Source organism: Andrena cerasifolii, chromosome 6 (genome assembly GCF_050908995.1).
Source record: "Andrena cerasifolii isolate SP2316 chromosome 6, iyAndCera1_principal, whole genome shotgun sequence".
In the NCBI taxonomy this organism is placed as follows: domain Eukaryota; kingdom Metazoa; phylum Arthropoda; class Insecta; order Hymenoptera; family Andrenidae; genus Andrena; species Andrena cerasifolii.
The window spans coordinates 16289276-16313007 of record NC_135123.1 but is presented as its reverse complement, the minus strand read 5'-3'; the positions used below and the strand labels follow the sequence as shown (position 1 = coordinate 16313007).

At 48.9% G+C, this 23732-nt stretch overlaps 1 protein-coding gene across 3 annotated transcripts in view; it reads left to right on the top strand.

The window, feature by feature from the left end:
* The first annotated feature begins 5288 nt into the window (after nt 1–5288).
* Nucleotides 5289–23732, top strand: part of Myc (bHLH transcription factor Myc) — a 31999-nt gene continuing 13555 nt past the window's right edge. For 2 of the 3 annotated variants that reach the window (XR_013085616.1, XM_076815519.1), the window contains exon 1: nt 10704–11490. Coding sequence is in view for 2 of the 3 variants with exons in the window: in XM_076815519.1 (XP_076671634.1) it covers nt 10704–11490 (787 nt within the window). In the remaining variant the exon portion in view is untranslated. Of the gene's footprint in view, nt 5854–10703; nt 11491–23732 lie in introns of those variants that run through there. The other variant, XM_076815520.1, reaches the window with a different exon arrangement.

Below are 23732 nucleotides of genomic sequence, written 5' to 3'. Positions count from 1 at the left end.
TATTCATAGAGGTTGATCTAATGTTGACTGTACAAATTTCTGTGTCCTTTTTTATTTCGGGTCTGCCACGACCCCAAGATAACAGTTACGTTTGAAAAGACAGTATACCAGTTAAGGGTTAAAAACAGACTAACCCACATTGAAAATTGTTTTTCCTTATTTTATATGGTTAGTACAGCCTATTGGAATAAATTATTGCTACTAACTGAATTTCGCAAAAAATGTGGGTTAGCCCGTTTTCGCTCTGAATGCTCACCCTGCCCCGAAGCTTGAATGAACTTTTCGGATTTGCCCATGGAGGAGAAAATATTTTTACTCGCTGCGAAAATGGGAAAGATCGCAGTCACGGTGGGCTTTTCACAGAGTGTTCCGTAAATATTCGAACGCATTGTGGATTCTTCTGCTAAGCTGTCGCGCAAAATTCTGCATTGTCGGCCCAGAGCTATTCAAAACACGGGAAGCTTTCTGTGCCATTTGAACGGTTCGGCGGGTCTCTCTGTATTAAACAGCTCCGCCCTTCCGTAACTTCTTAGCTTACGCACTTCCCGACGCATTAACATATTTCTACGCATACACCGATGTAACTCCTGAAACGCGTTCAGTTTCCTTGGGAATGGTCCTTCAATATTTCACGCGACGACAATGGTTGGCTATGTTAAATTGAAAATAGGACAGCAGGTTTGTTAAATGCCCTCGTTACGCGGCTCTGGCTTGAGAATCCGGAGCGACACGCGGGTGCGAGAACGTTTGAACGCAACTGGAATTCCCTTCTCGTGCAGGTTGCCGGTACGTCGGGTCGACGTAAAAATCAGATTTCTGCGAGATTAGCTTTTCGTAGGTTTTTCAAGCCAACGGTTTCTGAAACTGGATCGATTTTCAAAGTTATCGAGTTTCAGACCTACGACGCCGCGGCGCTTCCGTAGGAACGAACCAGCCAAGTGTGAACTGTCAAGGATGATCTGCCTCTTTACCTCTTTCTTATTGACGGCACCAGTCTAAACAAAGCCCTGTTTTAAATCTGCTTTCACTCGGACACGAAATACCCGCCGGGCTCACCACTCGGACTTGTGTCAATATTTACGAGAATTTCCGTCGCCGCGTATCGCACCGCCCTGTTCCCAGGCGTGTCGACTCCCGATAGGTTTTTAATATTTTCGTGTAGCACGAGACTCTCTAGATACAGAGATCACGAGAGATAAGTCAGTGAGTGGGAAAATAGTAACAGAGCATCCCTCGAGAAACAGGGGAAAAAAGTGTCTATTTCGAACGGTCGAATCGAACGAGAAACCTTTAAATTTCTTATCTGACCTCCAACTGCTTATCGACCTTTGCTTTGGTCCCGTTTTTTCGGCCGAGAACCTCGGGACAGCACGGAACCGTCTCTCTTTTTTTTTTCTTTTTCGTTAAGTCTAATATCTGTGCACGAATACCCGAGCGCTGCCACGAAATAGGGGCAAGTCGCCTTACGGGTTAATCGTGAAAAAAACTGTCCAAATATAATGAGTTCAATTCGGGATACCTTTCATAAATTGTATAAATCTGAATTTATGTATGTCGATAATATGTGCCGAATGAATTGTCCAACATTTACACCGTGTAACAGATTTCGATGTCTTTCGTGTAGAAAAGAAGTGAAAGAAGATAGTAATCGTTTGAGGAAAGAAGATAAGTAATTATTTGCAAAACGTACTGAGTTTATTCGAACCAAACGAAACGTATATGTGAACGTATGATTTATTCTAAACTCCCAGGGTGTATGTTGAATAATGTTTTATAGCCTGTGAGAAATAATTGATCTAAATGTGTTAAAGGGCTCGAGGATTTGTTCAGAGACGCTTGCACGCGAGCGACCTTAATCTGTTACTAAGGCATCGATGCTGCGTCAACCGCAGCGCTCAATATTCCGCGACGAAAACTAGTCCCCGACCGCGCTGTTCCACGCAGAAAATCTCTCGAAGTACGCCACGACAGACGCTAAAGCTTGCACAGAAGCTTCGATTAGCGCCGTAAACAAGCGAGGTCGATGTTTCTGCAAGCGAAACGGCGTAATTTTCGCAAAATATGCAACATTATGGGAAGAGAATCAGACGGGCGCGGCCCCCCCACACGGACTCGATCAGGGCCGTGCCACGGCGACTCAGTGCCCCGTCGCTCGGTCCCTCAGATTTCGAATAAAACAATGAAAATGGCTAAAAACGCCCAACAAGTATATTGCTATTAATACGATAACATTGATACCATAAAACATTAACGCAACTTCTTTAATTGCCCGTTCTAAACTATTAAGCCTACGTAATTGTTTAATTACAAGTCGCATTCGCCAGTTTTAACTGCCGTCGCCAATTATTGCTGCGTGTACTTCTGAGGAATATTAAAATTGCGAGGCTAACCGTGCTGCGCGTGTTTCGTTCGATGAGAACTTGTTTTCTAACTTTTAGAACGGGCTTGAATACAGATAACAGTGGCACGACGATTTTATGGGATCTTGGCTCACCAGAACCTCTCATAAATCTGGCCCTTGATGTCGTCGGTGATGTAACGGAGGCGCTATCAGCGGCTCTTTGCGCGCTGCTTCGAATTGCGCAACATTGTGTGTCAAGGGCTACGTACATTACCGCCAGCTTTCCTGGACATCGCGTACCATCGTTCCTCGCGCAAAGTCGCGAATTAATATGAACGTCCCGGACACGCTGCCCGTGTACGAGCTAGCCGCAGTGTTTTTTCCTTTGTCACGACGTGTCAATCGCAGGGTAGGGGGTGGAAGGAAGCCTACGAGAAATCAATAACGAATGTCTCTAGCTACTACCCTTATTGTGTCCAAATGTTTCGCAACGCGAAAACGACCTTCGCTCCTGGATCCCCAGATTCGTGGACGTCCGCGATGCAGCCACTGGAAGAGGAACGAAGCAGCTTCGCGGCAACTCGAAATTCCCGCGTTCAATCTTCTCCCTCGCTTTTTTTTCACCGTGCTCCGCGTGCCGTTATGTAACCCCCGTTTTAAAACACCGGCGAACACGTCGTAGGTACGCGAAATAACAGGAATACGATTGTTTCAGTCGCCTTGAAGCTAAACGTACCGAGAGGATGTTGTTACCGGGTTACGTATGAAGGCCCGGCTATGTAACACAGATTTATTTGGCGCGCGAGTCCGCGGGGCCCTTCGTAACAGGGAGGCACTCTCGCCGGTCTCGAGACGGTGCGAAAATTTCGGTGCGCGATTGGTAAGACAGGGACGAAGGGTGTCGCCTTGAACAGCCGATTTATCTGGATAAAGGAGTGTTTGGGAGAATAATAACTGTGGCAGCGTCGGGACTATAGTGTCCTTAATATTAAACGTCTGGTTGTAGTATTAAATCCGCGGAGGTTCCGACAGGTTGCCAACCACAACGCTGCTCCACATGTGGCCTCCACATTTCTCCCATGACAGACTCATGCGAGACGGCGTACATCAAACCATGACATATTCTCTCGGCTACACGGGAGCAGCTGCTGCGTTACACAAAAGGAACGCTACCTGCCCAATGGCAGCGCAGGGTAAACGGTAATCAGTGCACAGTTGTCGGAAACAATGATAGCTCTATCTTGGAATTCTTTGCGCGCCGTGTTATTGGTGTTTCAACCCCTGGCGTGAATGAGCTCGTTACCGCCGCACCCTTGGGAATTAGCCGCGGAGCGGATCATTCGCGCGAGGCGTATGCACCGTTCAATCAGACAGCGGCTCGTGTGTGCTGGATCGCTTAGAATTTCGAGGAAAGTCTGTGTCGGACACGGGTAAGCGTGGATTAACACTTTGACCGCCGACAGAATTACGCCCGACTGGACATCGCGCAGAATTTGTGATCCGTCTGAAATTACATACTTCGGCGCAGGCTTCTTTGGGTCTGAAATACATTTATAAAATAACGAGTGAAAACGTGATTCTGTTTGCTCAGTCGCCAAAGTAGTAAGGGTTGTCGTTCCGAATTGATTTTCAGTCGAAAAGTAATTGGACTTTCTGATTAGTAAGTCGGACGTTTGGACTGTATTTTAGAGTGTAGGTGGCATGTGGGCTCAACTGCATTTGAAGGGTAAAAAAGGGAATGTAAATTAAATGGTTTGGGTTAGTGCAGAGTGGACATAACCTTTTTTTAAGCAGTGTACCAAAGCTTTAACGTTATCTTACGGGGGCATTTGAACTTTATCACCCTTTGCGATTCGATAGTTCTGTAGTCCCAGTTGCCACCATCAAAATCTATATATATAAAAGAAGTCTTGACTGACTGACTGACTCATGAACGCCCAGCTCAAACCGTTTAAGGGGGAACACCATTGTGAAGGCAGGACGAGTAAGCCATTTTTAAGAATTTTTTTCACGAATAATTTACAGTTTTCATAGATAATTTTTATTACCTACCTTTAGTACAATGTCTTAAGAGACTATACAAAAAAATAAATACATAGAAAAACATGCATAAATTTTAATATATTAATTAATCTTCTAAACCCCCCACGCGAGCTGGTCAAACGTGGAACTATGTAACAGTTTTTAAATTTTTTTTTTGTATAGTCTCTTAAGACATTGTACTGAAGGTAGGCAATAAAAATTGTCTATGAAAACTGTAAATTATTCCTGAAAAAAATTCTTAAAAACGGCTTACTTATATAATATTATGCTTGCTTAATAATAATAATAATTTCTTTGCAACAGCCTAAATAAAACCACACAAACAGTACTCATAATTAACCAAACAAAAAAGGCACTTGCGATCTTCCGAAAAGTACGCATCAAAGTCTATCGATCTCCATTGCGCAATGTCACATCCCGCAAGCAAAGTAAATATAACACATGCGAACGAAATGCCCGCCAAATCCACCTCATTTCCCAAAAGGCAAATGGCAAGCCAAGGGGGTCCCGTTACTCGAGACCGTGGTCGCGTAGGAAACATCAAAGCGTCTATCCCGAACCGAGGACGCCGAAGCATTCTGAGCGCGCGTTACACGACCGAAAAAGGAGCTCGACTTCGAGGCTCCGAATTGTGGTATCGTGTGACATATCGATCACACGTGCGCGATAACGTAATTATTCGCGAGCGGAGCCCGGTGGCGGGGGCCGCGGCGTTAAAAGACAGAGCGGGAGCGGTGGAAGTGTCGGTACACTCCGCGACGCCGGCGATTATCGAGCGATACGCGGGAGAAAATAATCCTGTCCAGGCGGCGAGCGGCGTTGGAGCGGGGCACAGGAAGGCGCGGTACGGCACTGGCGCCGGGTCCCGTAGCGGTGGGCATGCCCGCGGAAGATGGAGAGGCACACGAGCCGAGCAGTTCAGTCGCCTTTAACCGGCCTTAAAGTAAAGATCGGGTCGCCGTCGATCACCGTGCGCGTGCGCAACACCGAGAGTTAGAGCCACCGGCTTATCGTACGGATCGCGCCGAGAATGAAATTCTTTCCCCGCCTGGTAGAATACAGCAGTAGCAGCAGCAGCAGCAGCGACTCTTCATGCGGCAACAGTCACGACGATAAAAGGAAACGGCTGGAACGTTTACGGCGGAACTGCGGTAGCACCGGGGGCTGCATCGCCTGAGCGGATACACATTTTCACCGGGACTTTAGCGCGACGCCGCGGGATTAGCCGCGACGTAACAGCCGCCGCGCGTCGTCCAAGTGCCGGGAATTTTCGCTCGCTCGGGCGGCTCGCCTCGAGGCCGGGCGAGAACGGGATACAACGGACACAGGGAGGATCCGTACAAAAAGCAGGCGGGACGCGCCTTTCTCGTATCGGTTAGTTTCGCAGCGCGAGATTCGAACTCGCGCCAAAGTGTGTTCCACAGTGGATACTATCTGTCTTTTGGGTTACAACGCGAAGTGGCCGACAGGTTCGTATCAGTGCATAATATATACTTATCGTTATATCTATTAGTAGCCCCTCCCGTGCCATTATGCCCGTTTCTGTGGTTCGATTCTTGTGCCGAATTCGACGTGACCGATGCTCGTACAGAGCACGCATTACCCACACGGCGCCGCGTCGCCAATAGCCGTTAGAACGGCCCACGCGGAGTTTCTCTCTCGTTCGGGCCGATTCCTGGTGAATTATAAACCGTGACTCGATCGAAATGGCATTTTAGCGGGAAACGGTACCGTTCGCCCGAGCGAAGGTATTCCGATCGCCTCGCAAGGCGGATCGACTCGCCGATCGAGTTGCTAATGCTGGTAGTTAGACTCCTTTTTTTTACGAGAGCGGCCGTGCAACACGCTACCATAGATTCTGCCAAATCATCGCGCGTTCGCGGAGCCCCTCGCCTCGTCGATTATTCCCGAACGGGAGTTTTTGCTCGCGTATAAATATCGATGAGACACTTTGTCTCGCTGGAAGTCCGCGAAGATTTGTATCGAATTATGAGTTCCCCTTTTGGCAGCCGGCCCCATCGGTCGTATTATACTCTATCTTTTATAAATAGACCCTGAAACACTCGGCGACTCGATGGACGCAGACGTGCGTCTCTGTTCCGACTTTGCCGCCAAAACTGGCGTTGCGCTATCCCTCGCGACACTTGGTTCTCGCGATTGATCCTGTCGAATGGCGTGGAAAATCCAAATGCGAAAAGTCTCGAGCTTGCAGAAAAGTGTTTCCGATAGAGATATTTACAATTTTCCACCTTCGCGTTTTTGGCTGGTTCGGAAGAAATAGTTGGACGCGTTCGGGAGGAGTGTTTCCGCGCATAAACAATCGGGATCCTCGCTCGAAGCTAACGAACGCCGCTGTTCGATCAGGATCGTTGCGCGCGAAAATGTGTCGGGCCGGAGATAGGCACGTTGACCGATATACTATATTGCACTTTCTACCGCAATGTCGTGCAACGCGTCGATCCACCGCGCGCTGCCGGTTCTAGCCTTTAGGAATTCGGGGCGACGTTTAGCCGAAGGCCGTCCAGGGTATTTTTCATTTCACTTTTGCCCTTCTCGCGCGCATCGCGTCCTCTCGTTCTGGGAAGAAGCCCACTCTTTAATTAGAGTGCGGTAGGAAAGCTGTCAGCTCGTTACACGGTTGAACGATAATATTCGCGGCGGAAGTTAGTAGCCTGAGCATACCGCCGCCACCTATCGAAAGCTGGACCGGTTTTCTGTTTCGACGCGTGTAGGCAGAAAAGTTCGATCCATCGATCGTCGGGGCCCGTGGCGGACGTGGAATGTACTTTACATGTACTGGGTGGCCCGGAAACACGCACGCGGTAATCCTGTGCTGAAGAATCGCGTCGAAAGCAAGTAGAAAGAATTTTCTTCCCCCGTCCGATGAATTCTTGAAAACAACACGTAGCAAATAATTGACAAGTTAATTAACGACGATATAAAATAATCTATCTTAAACAGTCAGACCCGTGTGGAAATATAAAAACTAATAGCATTGACCGATATACTTCTGTTTTACAAAATTATGTCATACCGATTTTAAGCCACAGAAAATCGCCGGCTTCCCGATTCCGCCACGTTTTCCAGCCCACTCTGTACATAGATTTTCGAAAGTCTAAACGAAAGCGGCTGCTTTATCGGGATCGGTCGAATAATTATTTCTCTCTCTCTCTCTCTCTCTCTCTCTCTCTCTCTCTCTCTCTCTCTCTCTCTCTCTCTCTCTCTCTCTCTTATCTGCTTCTCCCGGCCGACGTTCACAACTCGCCACGTAAATAAACCACACGAAATCGCGCGCGTGCGCGCCTCGGGCCGGTGAAATTCGAAGTTCTTTTTAAGCCGCCGAAGAAAAGTGCCCTCCGCGATGCATCCGCGATCCAAGTGCTCCCTGCGGTGCGAACGACAGGAAAAAAGAAACGGTCCTCCCCATTTTCGTTCGCGGCAGGATCGCGGCCAGTCGCAAACCGGCATCCTGGCAAGAAATCGTTCCCCGTGGTTCTTTCAAAACATTCCTGCTTTGTTTACCATCGGGACGGGCAGCACTTTTTCCGCGCGGGACCGCTCGACGACGCTTCGAGAACCGTTTAAACGAAAGTTTATCTTTTTTTTCTCTCACTCCCCTCTTTCTCTTCTTTCCTCCTGGCCGCCGAGTAGCGCGCAACACACGCGACCGGGATACGCTTTCTTTCGCTCCCAAGGCTGCTCCTAGGAAGGTGATTTCCCCCCAGCGACTGCCTTTTGTTCGATTCGGCGGCAATAGCAGGGGCGAAAGGAGGAACGGGATATAATGTATCATTGTTTTTCAACGGTGCGCGTTTTTCACGGGCGACCGAGCTGCAAAGGCCACGGTCCCCCTCCCCCTCGCGTCTCCGCCGTGCCCTCTTTCGATGGTATTTCTTTCTCTCCCATCGCCGGGCGTTGTTGCTCATCTCTCTGGCCCACCTCGGCGGTTTTTGATAAGGATCGCGCGGGGAAACGGCTCGTTTAACCGTCAAACGTCTTTGCCCGCTTGTCAAAACATTATCACCGATAGTACACACTCGCTTTTCGTCGTACCGTCGAGCCTCTCGGTTATTCCTCTTGTAAACATCGTTGAATCGCGTTTCGAGTGGAAGCAGGCGGATTTACGAGCCTCGGGCGAGCGTAATCGCGCGACGGTGCAAAAAGGGGAACCTCCGTCCCGCTGTAATCCGAATCTCTTTATTTCATTTCGCCGTATTTGTCAATGGTAGCGACCATTGCGGGGACGATTATTTTTCACGGCAATTGGATCACTGGCAGCCGCCAGACAATTAATTAAGAGGCACGGTGGTCCGCGCGCGGCGACGAGCGATAGCGGTGTTCGGTTGTCATCGAGGTGGGCTTAATCGAGCGGATGTAATGTTTGCGCTACAATATGCCGGCAATAAAAAGGCGCCGTGTTCCCGCTCGGCGTGTAGATCCTCGGAACCGATATATGTACCCGTCGAATTTCGTGTAACTGTGAGTCACTCGATCCGCCCAGATCGCGCGCGTCACTCCCCCCTCCCCCCTTGCGACTTTTTCGACGCGCCGTCAACTGCATCCCAAACGACAGGGAACACCGTTTTCCTCCAGCGGTGTGCAATCAACTACCGAGCCGGCCGAGTCTCGGGGACCGAGAGGATCGGGGGCCAATATCACCGCGAACTCCCACGTGAAACGGTGCGTCACCGAGCGCCCGAGGAGAGAATTGATTCTTCCTGGTACAGACGCCGGTCGGTTCTTCCCGGTATCAGCCAGTCTTCTTTGTAGTCTGGCTGCTTACGATAGTTGCGCGTTAAATGCCACGACCGTACGACGATACGTTGACTCGGCACCGCGCTCGGGGTCCCCGGGTGTACATCTCTCTCAAGGGTCTCCTCCTCAGGCCAGCACCTGGCGGCTGGAACGTATCGTGGAGAGTGGTTTTGTCCGTGACGCCGTAGAAAAAGACGTAACGGTCTCTCTCACGCAGGGAGGGAAAAAGGCTCGTACCGGGGATTTGGAGTTCGCTCCCGTTGATTTATCGAAGGTCGACGGTCTCTCTCTCTCCACGGTGTAGTCGCGCGTCGGTAGCTAGCTTGATTTGTCGTTGCACGCGTTCTACCGGTTTCGTTTTCGCTCTTCTTTTGTTCGGCGCCCTGCCCCTGTGTCTCTACGCGTCCCCGCCGATCGTCTCCGCGGCGGCGGATTATCGTTGCGCGTGCGCTCGTTCTTGTTTGCACGCGAAACGAAGGCGCGAACCGCGCGTCGCGGGCCCGCCGACCGACGCCGCGGAGAAACGGTAGATAGGCGCCTGCCTCGTTGTCGCTATTTCGCGTTCGGCATCGGCGGGCATCGATTTTGTCGTCCCGTTAAGCGCCGCCTCGCCGAGCCACGGCGAAAAAAAAAACCGTACGAAGCGATACGTCAGCGGCGAAGGCCGTCTATTCTTGATACGTTCACGCGAGGCGGCATACGACCTTAGTTACATATTTTCATAGCATTAACTGTATTCGTTTCGCTGATTCGCGTGATAATGCACCGGCGTTGTTACGACACGAGGTGCAACACCGCGCGCGGCGTTATTACCGCTACGGTGAAGCAACGTGTTGTAACACCGACCAGGAAGACTTAGATCCCCCGCTGATGGATGATGCCTCGGGATGATCGATATTAAAGTGTCTACGATCGAAGCGTTTTCGTGCTGTAGCGCGGTAATAAGAAGGAACGTTCGGTTTCTCCCGGGGACGAGGGTATCGGCTTGTTTCTTTCTTTGTATCAAAGGGCTTCGAATATTCTCACTTCGAGCGTTACAATGGGGGATCGACTCTAGGAGGATCTAGGAGGAAATCTTTTTACCGCGTGTCTTTCCTCGATTCAGTTCCGTTTAATATTCTAACGAGTAAAACCAGTATTTGCGTACTGGGAATAATTAAAAATCAGGATTTCCCACTAATAAAAATGTTCCTTTGAAGTATCGATCATCCTAGACCATCCTATTTCCAGGAGGAAATACTGCGCGTGTCCCTTGTACGACTCGAGACCCACTCTCCTTGATCCTAATCTGGGACGGGGCAATTAAATAATCCGGGAATTACCTGCAGCTATTGTGCTACTCGAAAGCTACTTAAACTCTATAGAAACTTGTCAAGCTCGCTTTAAAATTCCAAGCCTCTTCGCGCTACCGCCCCACTTGAAGCCCCGTTGCATCCGAAAGTCCCTCGCCCGCATCCCTTTGACTTTACAACGCCAAGAATTCGGCACAATCGAATCGAACCTACCGATAAGGCGAGACCACCCCCATTTGCCTACGAGAAACGACCGAGAAACAAAGAATTGTATGAACGCTTCAGGCACAATGCCGGTGCCAGTTTGGGATTGCCCTGACCTGGGCTTGCTAGACGAGCCCCTGGACACCGCGACGGTGGTGTCCGACGACATATGGAAAAAGTTCGACCTGGACTTCCCACTGGACCGTGCGGCGGACACGCACACGGACACGTACCACGAGCGCACGTTCGACGACGGTGTCCTGCCGGACCTGCTCTACGGCAAGATGACCTGCCTGGCGTCCCGCGAGATACGTCACCACGACTGCATGTGGGCAGGCCTGTGCATCAGCAAGGAGCACAACAGGACGCTGCCGGCGAAGAAGGACTCGCAGATACAGAAGAAGGTGCCCGCGGGCCGCAGCCTGTTGATATCGCGGGCCGGCAGCACGCAAACGGCGACGACGGCGACGTCTCTGCATCAGGCGCAGCAGGCTTGCCGTGCGAAAAGCCTGGAGAGCGACGGCGACTCCACGAGGCCGGACACACCGCAGAGCTCCAGCTCCGACACGGAGACCGAGGACGAGGGGCCGTTCTTCAGGCACGATCAGATCAACATACACGAGAAACTCTCCGAGTGCATGTCAGAGGCGGCTACCAAGGCTGTGCCAGTGAGCGAGGTCACCGGTCAGCTGGTCAGGTTCCACGACAGGAGGAAACAGGACGACAAAGGTCAGTGTCAAGTGCACAAGGAGACCAATATCAGGAACACCCTCAGCGACCACTGTTATCACCTGAATCAGCCCATCGGCAAGAACCACCTGGAACACCTTGGCGTCCAGACACCCTCCGATTCCGGTGAGTCACGATTCTCTTTTTTTCTTACCTTCTGCTTCGCTCATGTGCGTTTCGCGCGCCCGTGCGCGAGCTGTTTCGTGTGTACCTCGGTGGCTTGGAGACTCGATGAATGTTTAAGTCAACGCTGACGTGAAATTCTGGGTACCCATTGGGATGGACGAATGCCTTCGAATCCGGTAAAATAGGCTAACTCGACGAGACGGTCTCGTCATCCGGGGAGGTTAACGAAGAATGCTGTGTCTTATACCCGAAAGGAGCGTATATATTACAATTAATCACCTTCGGTCTCTACACTCGTGCGGAATGTTTCCTCGTGGAAGCTTCGTCGTTTAATTTTTTCTAGATCTGCAGGTAGTCATTCTATTCCCAAAGAACTTTAATCTTTCATTAGCGGTACGTATTTCCGGCTTGCCTGTATTGTTTCACCGTCATTCCAGCTTTATAGCCGGAATATATAGGTCCAGTATCATTTTACTTGCAAATTATGCATTACTAATGCTAGACCGTCTATATGGCGCCATTTCGATAGCACAATGTCGCGTGTACCACTCGCTGTGACTAAACCGACTTCAGTCTTCCTTAATCACTTCTAAGTACACAGCGAGGCACTACCCATTCAGCAAATTAATTACAAGCTCCGTTCGCGTGGAGTAAACTTACTCCATGCACGATGATTTTAGTTTCACAAACACCCATGTGCTTTCCCCCCCGAATTCAAATGTCTTTTCGCTGAAATTGGAGTCGTTCGCCTTACGACCTCTAAAGCGTCAACGAGTTTATTCGCCCGGTTCTTTGGTACCCTCCAAACGGCGGCAGAGCAAGGTCGAACTAAGGACCCTCTTAATCGAGCGCAATTGACGGCACTCGGGAGTGCACTTCGCCGAATTTGGGTGCCCGCATGAAGTATGCTAATCGTGCTCGGTTATTCGTCATTGGCGGGCCCACCGCCGGACACGATCGAGGAGCGAGTTCCAAGCGAGTTCGGAGGTCCGCGCGCCGGGCCTCCTCGGGCCGATTGATGGCTTTTCGCAGAGCAGCAATGAGGAAGGCGTGAGAATTCCGCGCCGCTTCGCTGGAATTCCATTTCGCGAAATGAACGCGCGCGTTAGATTGCGCGGCACAATGACACGCAAGTCTCGTATTTGCTCAGCCAATTTGATAAGCCGCGAGGTAGCGTGCAGCAAGCGGCAAGACCAAACTCTCGCGCCTCTCGTGTCCTCTCCTACGCAGCCTCGGCGGACAAAGAGGCGCGATCCTCGCGTACTTTGCACTGCATAATTCCCGCCGCTCGAAAGGCAATTTACTTTGCTCTCTGGGACAGAGGCGTTTTTGTCCTCTCAGCGGAGTAACATTTCGGTGACGCCACGCGGTGAGATCCCATCGAAACCGGTAGGAACGGCAGTCGGGTTTATTTTACAAACGTTTCGTCCGGGGACGGTTGATTCTCTGGGACACAGATTCCGTCTCCCCAGGCTGTATCGCTGATGAAGATTGCGCGTCGCGTCCAGCAGGGATAGAGCGTAGATGCAATTTAATTGCCGCGTACGTAACGTTCGTTTGCTTTCAATGACGAGGATGATTGCCGTCGGAGAAGAGGCATGATAGATTATTATTGCATTGATGGGAACCGTTAAAAAGTCTCGCGGATCGGATATGTGTCAAGGTTGAACGTAGTTCTATTTAAAAAGCGGGTCGATAGTCGAACTGTGGCTCGTTCAGAACGCTTAATCAACTCGCACTCGGTACTTCATTCATGCATCCCTGGTGATCTTGACAGCTCAGGAGGAAAAGGGAATTTTGTCATCATCTGAACATCGAAAATACATGTGACAATAAATTGTCGCAAGCGACAATGGTCCTCAGTTATAGTGCCGTCCAGTGGAGGCACTGCTCAAGCAGGTATGCGGAGGAGATTTAGCAGCATCCGCATAAAGTCCACGCGCGGCCAGGAATTGCTCGAGTGTGGTCGTTAGGTTGCCTCGCCTGGCAGCTCGCGATTAGGTTTCCAGTAGTTCTCGAGCGTCTTCAGGGCGCGTCATCTACCTTCCACGTAGCAGCAGACTTACCGTCACGTGCCTTGTTCGCTGGGTCTAACTATAGTGATTCCGGAAGAAACGATCTCTAGCGCGACTCGCACGATTCTCCTCGCCGTGGGGCCGCACAGGCGCTCGGTGCGTCCCGTCGTCGCCGAGGAGAATTGTGTCGTTCGCCACCTGAAAATGTGTTGCGCCGCGACATCGGCTCCGCGCTCTATAGATACTGTACAGTAGGGCGGAGCGGAAAATTTAAATTTGAATTTTCAGGTGGTCTGGGTGCGGGATAGTTGTCTTTTGATTAACTAAACCCAACTGTAAAAAAAAATTGGAAAAGTATTCATGTCTGCAGGTTCCTTTTTCTCCTAAAAATGATTATATAATCATACTATATAGGCGAAAAATTAAATTTGAATTTTCAGTTGGCCTGGGTGCGGGATAGTTATCTTTTGATTAAACAAACACAACTGTAAATTTTTTTTGGAAAAATATTCATGTCTGCAGGTTCCTTTTTCTCCTAAAAATGATTATATAATAATACTATATAAACTAAAATTTAAATTTGAATTTTCAGTTGGCCTGTGTACAGGATAGTTGTTTTTTGATTAACTAAACACAACTGTAATTTTTTTTTGGAAAAATATTCAAGTCTGCAGGTTCCTTTTTCTCCTAAAAATGATTATATAATAATACTATATAGACTAAAATTTAAATTTGAATTTTCAGTTGGCCTGTGTACAGGATAGTTGTTTTTTGATTAACTAAACACAACTGTAAAAAAAAATTGGAAAAATATTCATGTCTACAGGTTCCTTTTTCTCCTAAAATTGATTATAAAATCACACTATATAGGCAAAAAATTAAATTTGAATTTTCAGTTGGCCTGGGTGCGGGATAGTTATCTTTTGATTAAACAAACACAACTGTAAATTTTTTTTGGAAAAATATTTATGTCTGCAGGTTCCTTTTTCTCCTAAAAACGGTTATATAATAATACTATATAGGCGAAAATTCAAATTTAAATTGTCGCCTATATAGTATCGCTCCGCCCTACAGTGTACAGTCGTGCAGCAGGCACGCGCACACGTCGGGGGCTCGTCGAAACGACGCGCGACGAGTCTCGTGTGTGCGCTTGTTTCGAGTGATAGGAGAGCATGACGAGGAAAGGAGTCGACGCGGGACGATGGGCAACACGGTGCACACGCGTGCACGTGTGCGGGAAGACACAACGCGCGCGCACGTGAGCAGCGAACTCTCCCGTATCGGGCTGCCCTCTGATTACACGTCTAATTGAACGATAATACCGCCTATCGCTTCGCTTCTTCCCTCGCATCGCGACACTCTGCCACCGCGCGAAATCAACACCTCGCTGGGTATTCGACGCTTCATCAGCCGCTCGGCGCAACCTCGCGACTCACTGTCGGTTTCCTTCAGATCTCTTGAATTATTCATCGATTCCCGGGCACGCTTGTAACTGCATCTTTGGAGGCGTCAATTATGCATCTCTGCCATTGATAAGTGCGAAACGAGACTGAATCGCTCGGCTTACGCGCGATAACGGACCCAAGTGTCGTGAACTTAGGCGAACGTAACGGAGAGAGATAAAGCGTAGTTTCGCCGAGAGGCTCGTCGGAGATGAGACTTCTTTGTGTTGTGAATTAGGAGCCACACCGTCGATGCGTGCGCACACTTCCGCGGAGCGGAGGATTAATCCGCGAAACGAGGAATCGCTGGGCGATCCAGTTTAACGATTACGAGGACACTTGGGATTGGGGAACTGGAGGTAATTGATGGTAACGTTTGATCGGCGCGGCTCGATTACACAGATGGCCGGGATCGAGGAACGAACGACAGGGTTCGAGGCGATGTGAGAAATTCTCTGCGAGATGATACCGTCGGTAGGGTCTTCTAAAGTATGCCGTTTCCTGATCAGATGGACTTTAATGGGCGAAGAAGACGGCACCGTGCGACCGGACACACCGCAGATTCGACCTTCGCGTTGTCGTGTCACCGTTCGTAATTGGTAATTGCCAGGGCCACGGCTTGCGAGTGGCTACTTTTGACCGTGGCCAGACAGGTCACTGAAACGGCGAGAAATCGGCGCACGTCGAACAAAAGCGTGACCTCGTTAACTCCATTAATAATTACTTGACATCGCTTTCGGACGGCCCGGCCTCCCGCCGCTTAACGAGCAGACGTTGCTCGAATCAGCGCGCGATAAAGCAATTAGGTACAAGAAACACGAGCACGCTAATCGATGCCCAGAAGTAATCAGCTCTTGCGTAACCATTGATTACAAGGAACTAGCCTCGTTTCAGCAGGCGAAGAGGCACACGTTTTGATATCTGCCGTGACCTCTGCACCAGTGCCCCCTGTATCCCATTTATCCGCGATCGTTTTGAAACGACATTAAGGGACCACCGCGATACGAAGCAGCCACAGCCATTTAGAGGAGAAAGAAAAATGGCTTTTCATGCGCAGAGTACCCCTGCACCGAAGGTGACGAATGAAAGCCGCGTTCTGTCCGCCTCGGCGCTTCTAATTTAATCATCGTGAACGCGCTCGTTTACCAGAGCGCGGCAAACGCGCGCGCCGCGGCTTGCTTCGTCTAAAACGAGCGCGCTTTAAATCGAACGATTCACGAGGCAAGGTAAGAGTCAGGGTTGCTGCGCCGACGAGGTACACGACTGGAGGGGAGACGCGCGGGCATCTTTTTCATGCGGCGCGTCGCGATCTAGGGGGCTGCGCCACGCTGCGTGACGTCTGCGGTACCTGACCGGTCATTTACTGCCAGCCAAGTTACGCCTCTATCACCACGCGTAACCCTTTCTTTCTCTTAAATATAAACAGCACACTCCGCGATTTTTTTTTTTTAAAAACACACCTTGCAATCTTCGCGCTACGCTGAAACGCTTCGTACCGAAGCGTCCCGAAAGTAAGAAGTTGACAGATCGACGCTGCCCTCGGACGGTCGTCGCGTGTTTTGCCTGGCGCGCGATGCCCGCTCGAGGATCCACGGCCCGCGTGTCCGCAGGTGCGCGCGGCGGAGCAGGATCGTCGGAGCATGCGCGGTTAATCGCGCGGGAACTCGAAGGTCACGCGGTACCAAGTGACGTCAATCGATAGCCGGTCGGTCGGTCGCTGCTTGCGGTCAAGCGTGGGACCCCGCCGCGGCGGTTTAAATGGTCGCCGGAATGCGGTTAAGCCTTTTTGCCATTCGCGCCGCAGCCGCGCTCAGGAGGGATATCCAGTACCGTATTACCCGGGCACTGGTACCCCTTTGGCATCTCGGCTTCAAATCGCAAATGTCTTCCCCTTTTAAATGCAGTAGGAGTCTGTGCTGCGTGGCTGACGGGACGCTGGATCATTTCTCACGCGGGGAATCTCCTTTCGTATTTCAATGGAATATTAGAACGACGCCAGTTGTGTGTTTAGTCGTTTCACTTTGGAACAAGATTTAGTAATCGATTTTCAATGTAACGTCAAGTATATAGGAAGCTAGATTAGTTGAAAATTTGATCGAATCTAATTTTCATTCGACTATGAGAGAAGTATGTATCTACATTGTTACTGGCGTATCGTTCATCGGAATTGAAATGAAAAACGTCCCTCCGCAGACGGCAACGTTAACACGTGTGTCGGACCGTGAAATATCGCGTTAGAATATCAATATTTGCATGGCGCATGCGGAAAATAGCGCTCTCGCATTCTTCGCGGCAATTTCCTTGTCAGAGGAGCGCGAGACGATTTCTGCGCGCGCGACAGTAATAACGTGCCGCCTATATCGCACTGAATTTTTTCCCGCGCGTTACACTCTTCGATCGGACGATGTTATCTGTACACACACACGTGTGCGCGTCAAGTGCGGCGCCAACTGCACTTGCTTAGCGCCTTTAATTACGTAAACGCCGATAACTACTATGTTAACTCGAGCCGTCAGCGCTAACAGTTCGCGGGCGGGGATTCCCCCGCGTGGAAAGTATCCAGGGAGCCCCGCGGGATTCCTTCAATCTCGACGCTGGACCGAGCCGTCGAGGCCAGGTTACCGAAGAATTAATCATCCGACGAGACCCGCCGCGGGGCTGTTAATTGGCACGGGAAAAGTCAGCGCGGTTTTCCTCGTCGCGTCTGTGCGGCCGATTCTTAGAAACGATCGCCTATTGGTTGCAAAGCGTATTCCTACCGCGAGGCTATCGCTGTTAGAAATCGTTGGACGAGCCATCGGGCACCCATTAAAGAATCTCCGTCGACTCCGTAATACCACGTCGAAGGTCGAGCGAAGTCCTACTTTACGTTTGAACCGATGGAAAGTTAAATATGCAGCTGCAATATTTCCTTTTTTTCCCCCTCCCTTTCCCCCGTGGACGGTTGATTTTGTAATTGACCACGGCCGTTCGTGGAATTTCTCCGATCGTTAAATTTACATATTATTCCAAACGACGGGATCTAACATCCGATCCAGCTTCGATAACAGAGCTTCTGCCTGGCGCGAGACACTCGGAGTCTTGTTTCCTTCAGTTACCATCGCCACGAACTTTACGCGGAGCGGACGATCGATTCACACTCTGAGTGGCGCCGGCGTGTTTCCACGTGATTTCCTTCGAAAGTCCTTACCGATTCGAAGGGCCATTTCTGAAGGCTTGCGTCGCTGAAACTGTTGTTTGGTAAATTTCGGCAGGTGTTTTCCATCGTCCCGTGCAACTTTCGTCGCGACCAGGTGTAAGGAACTCGTTCGTACGATCCTGATCCCGGACACATTCTCAACGAAGACACCGGCTCATCTTACGTCTGGGCCTCTTTTCTTTCGCGGTATTCGCACGCAACCCCGCCCAGGTTCCTTTTCCATCGACGGGGGACGACCAGTGGACTCTCGCTCCGTTCCTCATGCAAATCCCTCCCCTTTCGGTTAAAGGTTCCAGGAAAATCGCGCACGCTGGAACGCGTGCGCCTCTAATGCTCATAAAAATGTACGTCTCGTCCTCGCGTCGCCTCCGCGTTCGGCCGGGCTCGCTCGATTCTGGAATTCAGTGGGTGCAGCGAATATGGGCAGCCGGCCGAATGTGAGTTTCGATTTCAGCGAATCGGCGAAAGCGCCGCTGGAAAACTCGGAGGGGGCACGGTTGGGAAATTACGCGGTGTCATTTTCACTTTGGCACCGTTCTTTCTTCGCGGACCCAACCCTTCTCGGTTCCGCGATGGCGGCTAACGATTGAGCCACACGGGAGGAAAATGTTATGTAAGGCAGATTGATCAGAGCTCGATAAGGTTCTGGTACACTATCGCGCGTGGGCTACCGACTGGAGTGTGTACAGGATGATTTAAAGGAGACCGATGAATTTAGGGAAATGTAGGGGAGACTGGGGGTAGGTTCATACAGACGAATTATCTCGACACCGTATATATGTAGCTCCATTTCAGCGAGGTATGTGAAGTTTGTTGTTGAATTCTTTACTACGATCCAGAGTACGTCTGTGTATCTTAACAGTCGTTTTTTAACTGTTTATATAGAGAAAAAGTAAATAGTTGTGTTCACTTTTCAATACGCCTTGAGACGGTATAGAGAATTTTATAACCCGAATTAATTTGGCATCACATTGAGGCATTTAAAGGTAAGATAATAATTACGTTTTGTTATTTTGTTTATATGCTCTACATTTTTTTATGGAGATGTTTGTAAATAATGACTTTCTGTGGGGTAAGGTGATACGTTTTCTCTGGGGCATGTTGATACAGTGTATCTATTTTCCCCGACTACTTTTCCCGACTGGGTTTTTTCATTTTATTTCTAGGAAAATGGTTAGAAATTATATCAAAAAGACAATCGTGAAATATCGCAAAATATTTTTGACAAAGCGCGTGTCGCAATAGAAAAAGACTTAGTATCATTAAGGCAAAGTGCGAAAATATACAATATTGACAAAATGAGTTTATTAAGATGTATTAACAAAAAAAGAAGACAACTCATGTTAAAGTGGGATATTCCAGACATATAAAAAATGTTTTTTTATGTTTGTTCAAAAATCTGTTTGGTGTTTAGAATATGTCTTTGTTCATTTTGAGCCTAAAGGTATCTACAGATTAAAATTTTATTTTTCAAATTTATTAGTTATTCATCAAACGGATATTTTACAGATGTATCAACATGTCCCAGAACACTATCTACTTACCCCGCAGTGGGGTAAATTGATACATTTTGCCTTCGTTGAAATAACATTTTTTCATTCATTTTGTATGTATTTTCATAAGTTATCGTTTATTACATATTAAAGAAGAAGGGCCAAAGTATATTTCGGCATATTTGTTATTAAATAATTAATGCAAATAAAATTGAAAAAAAATTGAAAACTGAATAACGTATTAGTCCCGGTCTCCCCCAAGTGACGCGCATTCGCTTTATTTCGTCGATGTTCTTCTTCAGCTTCTAATTGTCTGTATTTCGATTCGGGGGATATATTGAGAGTTCGCCTCTCTTGGGCCCCCAAACTCCGCGGCCCCCTTTCTTTGCACCGCCCTGTACGAGGAACGAGAAAGGTGCTCGATCGTTTCCTATTATTAAAATATAGTACGGGTGACTGACGTGGGTTGCATTCTGATATTGCTGAAACGCTGTTTCACCGCGGTGCATGTAACGGTCCTTCTGGTTATTGCAAAACAATTCAGCTTCGCAGTGTGCACCGACAGCGCTGCACGCAGGTGGGTTTGGCATCTCTCGAAGGTATTAGTTAACATTCTACATAAGTATAAGCCGCGGCCGTTTTCCCGCTCTCTTTCTCTTTTCCCCGTCGCATACTTCTCGCGGTGGCCGACTAACTTCCCCGAGACGTCTATAATTATGCCTTTCCCTCGGGAGCAAGTGGGCGCCTATTTTTGCGTAGGAACGCCGCCGCACGCATAAGCGCATCCCTATGACGTAATTCATTCATTCATTAAGTTCGACCGCGCGGAAGAGTCGTTGGTAAGCATCGCGCCAAGTCCGTTCCATCTTTCTGTAATCGATAAAAAAATTTCCTCTTTCGCGGCTTCTTTCTTTTATTCTTTCTATCGGGTCATTCCACGCGAAGTAGGACACTTTTCGGAGTAACATGTCGGATTTTGGGGCAACTTGGATATGTTGTGGTATTTAGGGGTATATAAACATATCTTGAAGGATTTTTCGAATTGTCAAAAATTGTGGATGTTACAGCTCTTTGAAATATAGTGTTTACTATTTTTCCAAAAATTATAACTGTTGAACTAATAAACTGATAAAAATGACCTTTTGGGTGCTTACAGTGCAGATATAAGAGTACCTAATAAAAATTATTTCACTTAATAAAAACGAATATTTGACCATTTATTTAGTAATTGTTCTAAACAAATGCAATTCTATAGTTGAAGGCACTTTTTTAAAAATTTGGATAAAATAGGAGGGTAAAGCCCTGTTTCTCCTCTTTATGGACATGTTTTGAAAAACGTGGACATTTTAAAATTGGCCAAATGAAAATTAATTGAATGTAACGCTGCGTGAAATCACACCGGCTCGACTGGTCGCTTGGGCCGTGCGGTACTCGCAGCGGCCAAGCGGCTATACCTGCCACTTTTATATAGGGTATTAATGAGGACCGCTGCAAGGTTTAATACCGTTAATAGTTACTGGAAACTCTCTGTCGATGGCACTTATTGTTTGAAACATTTAAGTTGCCATTGTTCAATGGAAACCGCGCGAAGGTGGGGTGAGTATTCTTCCATCGGGAGAGGATGGGATAAGCTGGGATTATGTTAAAGGATAAATATTTTGTCGTATTTTTCAGCGTCTTTTGGAATACATGACCGGTTATGGTGCTCTTATATCTGCACTATAAGCACCGAAAAGATCATTTTTATCAGTTGATTAGTTCAACAGTTATAATTTTTGGAAAAATAGTAAACGCTATATTTCAAAGAGCTGTGACATCCACAATTTTTGACATTTCGAAAAATCCTTCGAGATATGTTTATATACCCCTAAAGACCACAACATATCCAAGTTGCACCAAAATCGAAATGTTACTCCGAAAAGTGTCCGACTTCGCGTGGAATGACACCCTATCCAGACTCGTCAAGGAATCGTATTCGTAACAGTGGGCCTTGAGTAGTTTCCGACGATTTCGTTCTTTTTGCTCGAGCGTTTCGACATGCCGCCCGAGAAATGCCTGGTCGACGAACCCTGGGGTACCTTGACTCTCGCACCGAGAATTAGGAGGTCGGACGTCGAAATGTCAAACTGGCAAAACCTGATTTGGGAATGTTGACCGGCATCAGCGGCGATCAAAGAGCCAGCCTTTTTCTCCTTGCCACGTGCTCATTTTCTCCCCTTGTCTCTTGCCTCGGTTTAACATACATCGCCGCGTCGCGGTGCAGCATTCCCTATGAGTAGGAATCTCGAGGACGGCGTATTGGATGAGCTGCTATCGTTCTAATCGTTTTTGAGATCCCGTTGAATTAGACGCAGGATACGGAAGGAACGAAAAGGGATCTTAGGTATCGGAGACATGTCTCCACGGGGGAACCAAGAAGGGGAACCGTAGCCTCAGGGAGAGACGTTCTGTCCTTGGGCGGATCTGTTGGAAAGGGACCAAGAGCAAATATCGCGTTCGCTAATTAGAAATTCGAAATTGCTTGGAACGTAGGTGAAAGACAGACAGACAGGCAGAGAGAGAGAGAGAGAGAGAGAAGGGGGGGAGAGTTCGTGAGTTCCTCTTTCACGTTCCTCCCGCGCACCGCTAGCCTCGGACCGGGGCACTCCTTCCTCTCCTCGATCGGAGCGGCAGCCCGTCATCCTCTCCTTCTTATTGCATTTCTCGTTCTCCCGAGGCGGCATGCCAGCGCGCCGCTCTCGCCTACTCTCCCGGAATGGATCGGACGAGAAGAAGGGAGAAGGAGCTGGTCCCCGGCTGGGAGACAGAGACGGAGCAGGCGATCGCGGGGCCCAAGGGGCAGGGTGCTGGACGGAGGCTGAGGAAAAGGAGAAAGGAAGAGAAGGGAAAGAGGGACGGATGTAAGGACGCCGAGCGACCGGGCATATTCCGTGAGTCAATCGACCGGAGAGAGGAAAATGGCACCGCGGAGGGAGCCGGCGGGTTTTCCGCTTTCCTCTCGCGGCAGCGCCATCCGCGGTGCACCGTGCGATTCTACGGTGACGGCTGGACGTTGATGACGTGGTGCATCCCGGTTCCGTGGGCGGACCTCGACGAGTGGGCAGGGCTTAATGGTGTCTGGTCACCGGGTCGTTTCCTGGCTACTATTCCCCAGATACGTCTGCCGTATTTCGTATCTCGCGTAGGCTGTTATCCAAGGTAGTATCTCGCGGCATGCTTCCCAAGTGCATCCGTGTACTCACGCGAGCACAGGGCGGATACACCGGCCGGGGTACTCGTAATTGGACTTTGCCGTCGGATAGTAACGCGTTATGGTCGGTGATTTTTTCACCAACTCCCCCCGCCCGGCTGCAACCGCCACCCCCTGGCCCCTGCGGAGGGATCGACGACTCGATTCGCCGATAGTAAAGGAAACCGAGCGTGGGTGCCGGGAGTTTGTTAACCTTACCTTTAAATCAACGGGTGTCCCCGCCGGTATTTAGAACGTCGCCGGCGGGTGGTTGCACTCGTTTGAAGAATTCAACGACTCCCAGAGGGCGCGCGGTGATTAAGAAATTCGTTCGGAAGTCACCGGGGAATGCCGGGGAGGGACAGGGCTCGATTGTGCCCCGGATTGCATATAGGGTAGACCGGGTCGAATCGGATCAAAATATGAATTTAGTCTATATTTCTTACATCGCGATAGAAATGAGCATTCCGTTCGTTGGGAGTACCTCGTCTCTATCCCCCGCACCTACCGCAAAACTCCGTTAATTGTTTTAAGTCATTGTTTAGAGCTGGCATATGTTTTCAGTGACATGAACGCGTGCGAACGTTACAATTCTGGTCCGAATATAATCTACGTAATCTGCAATTTCGTATTTAAAATAAAAAGTAAGCTTGAAAATTCCAATGTGTTTATTGTTATTAGCTTGCAGTATGTCCAAGTTTAGTATTTGATGTATTTTAGACTATTATATCATAATATGTTTATGCAATCTACACCCTTTGAAATACTTATATATGGGGCTATTCGGATCACGTTATTTTGGGTGAATTAGTTCACTCTATTTTTATTTGAGTATTTTTATGATTATTAAATATGATAATTGTT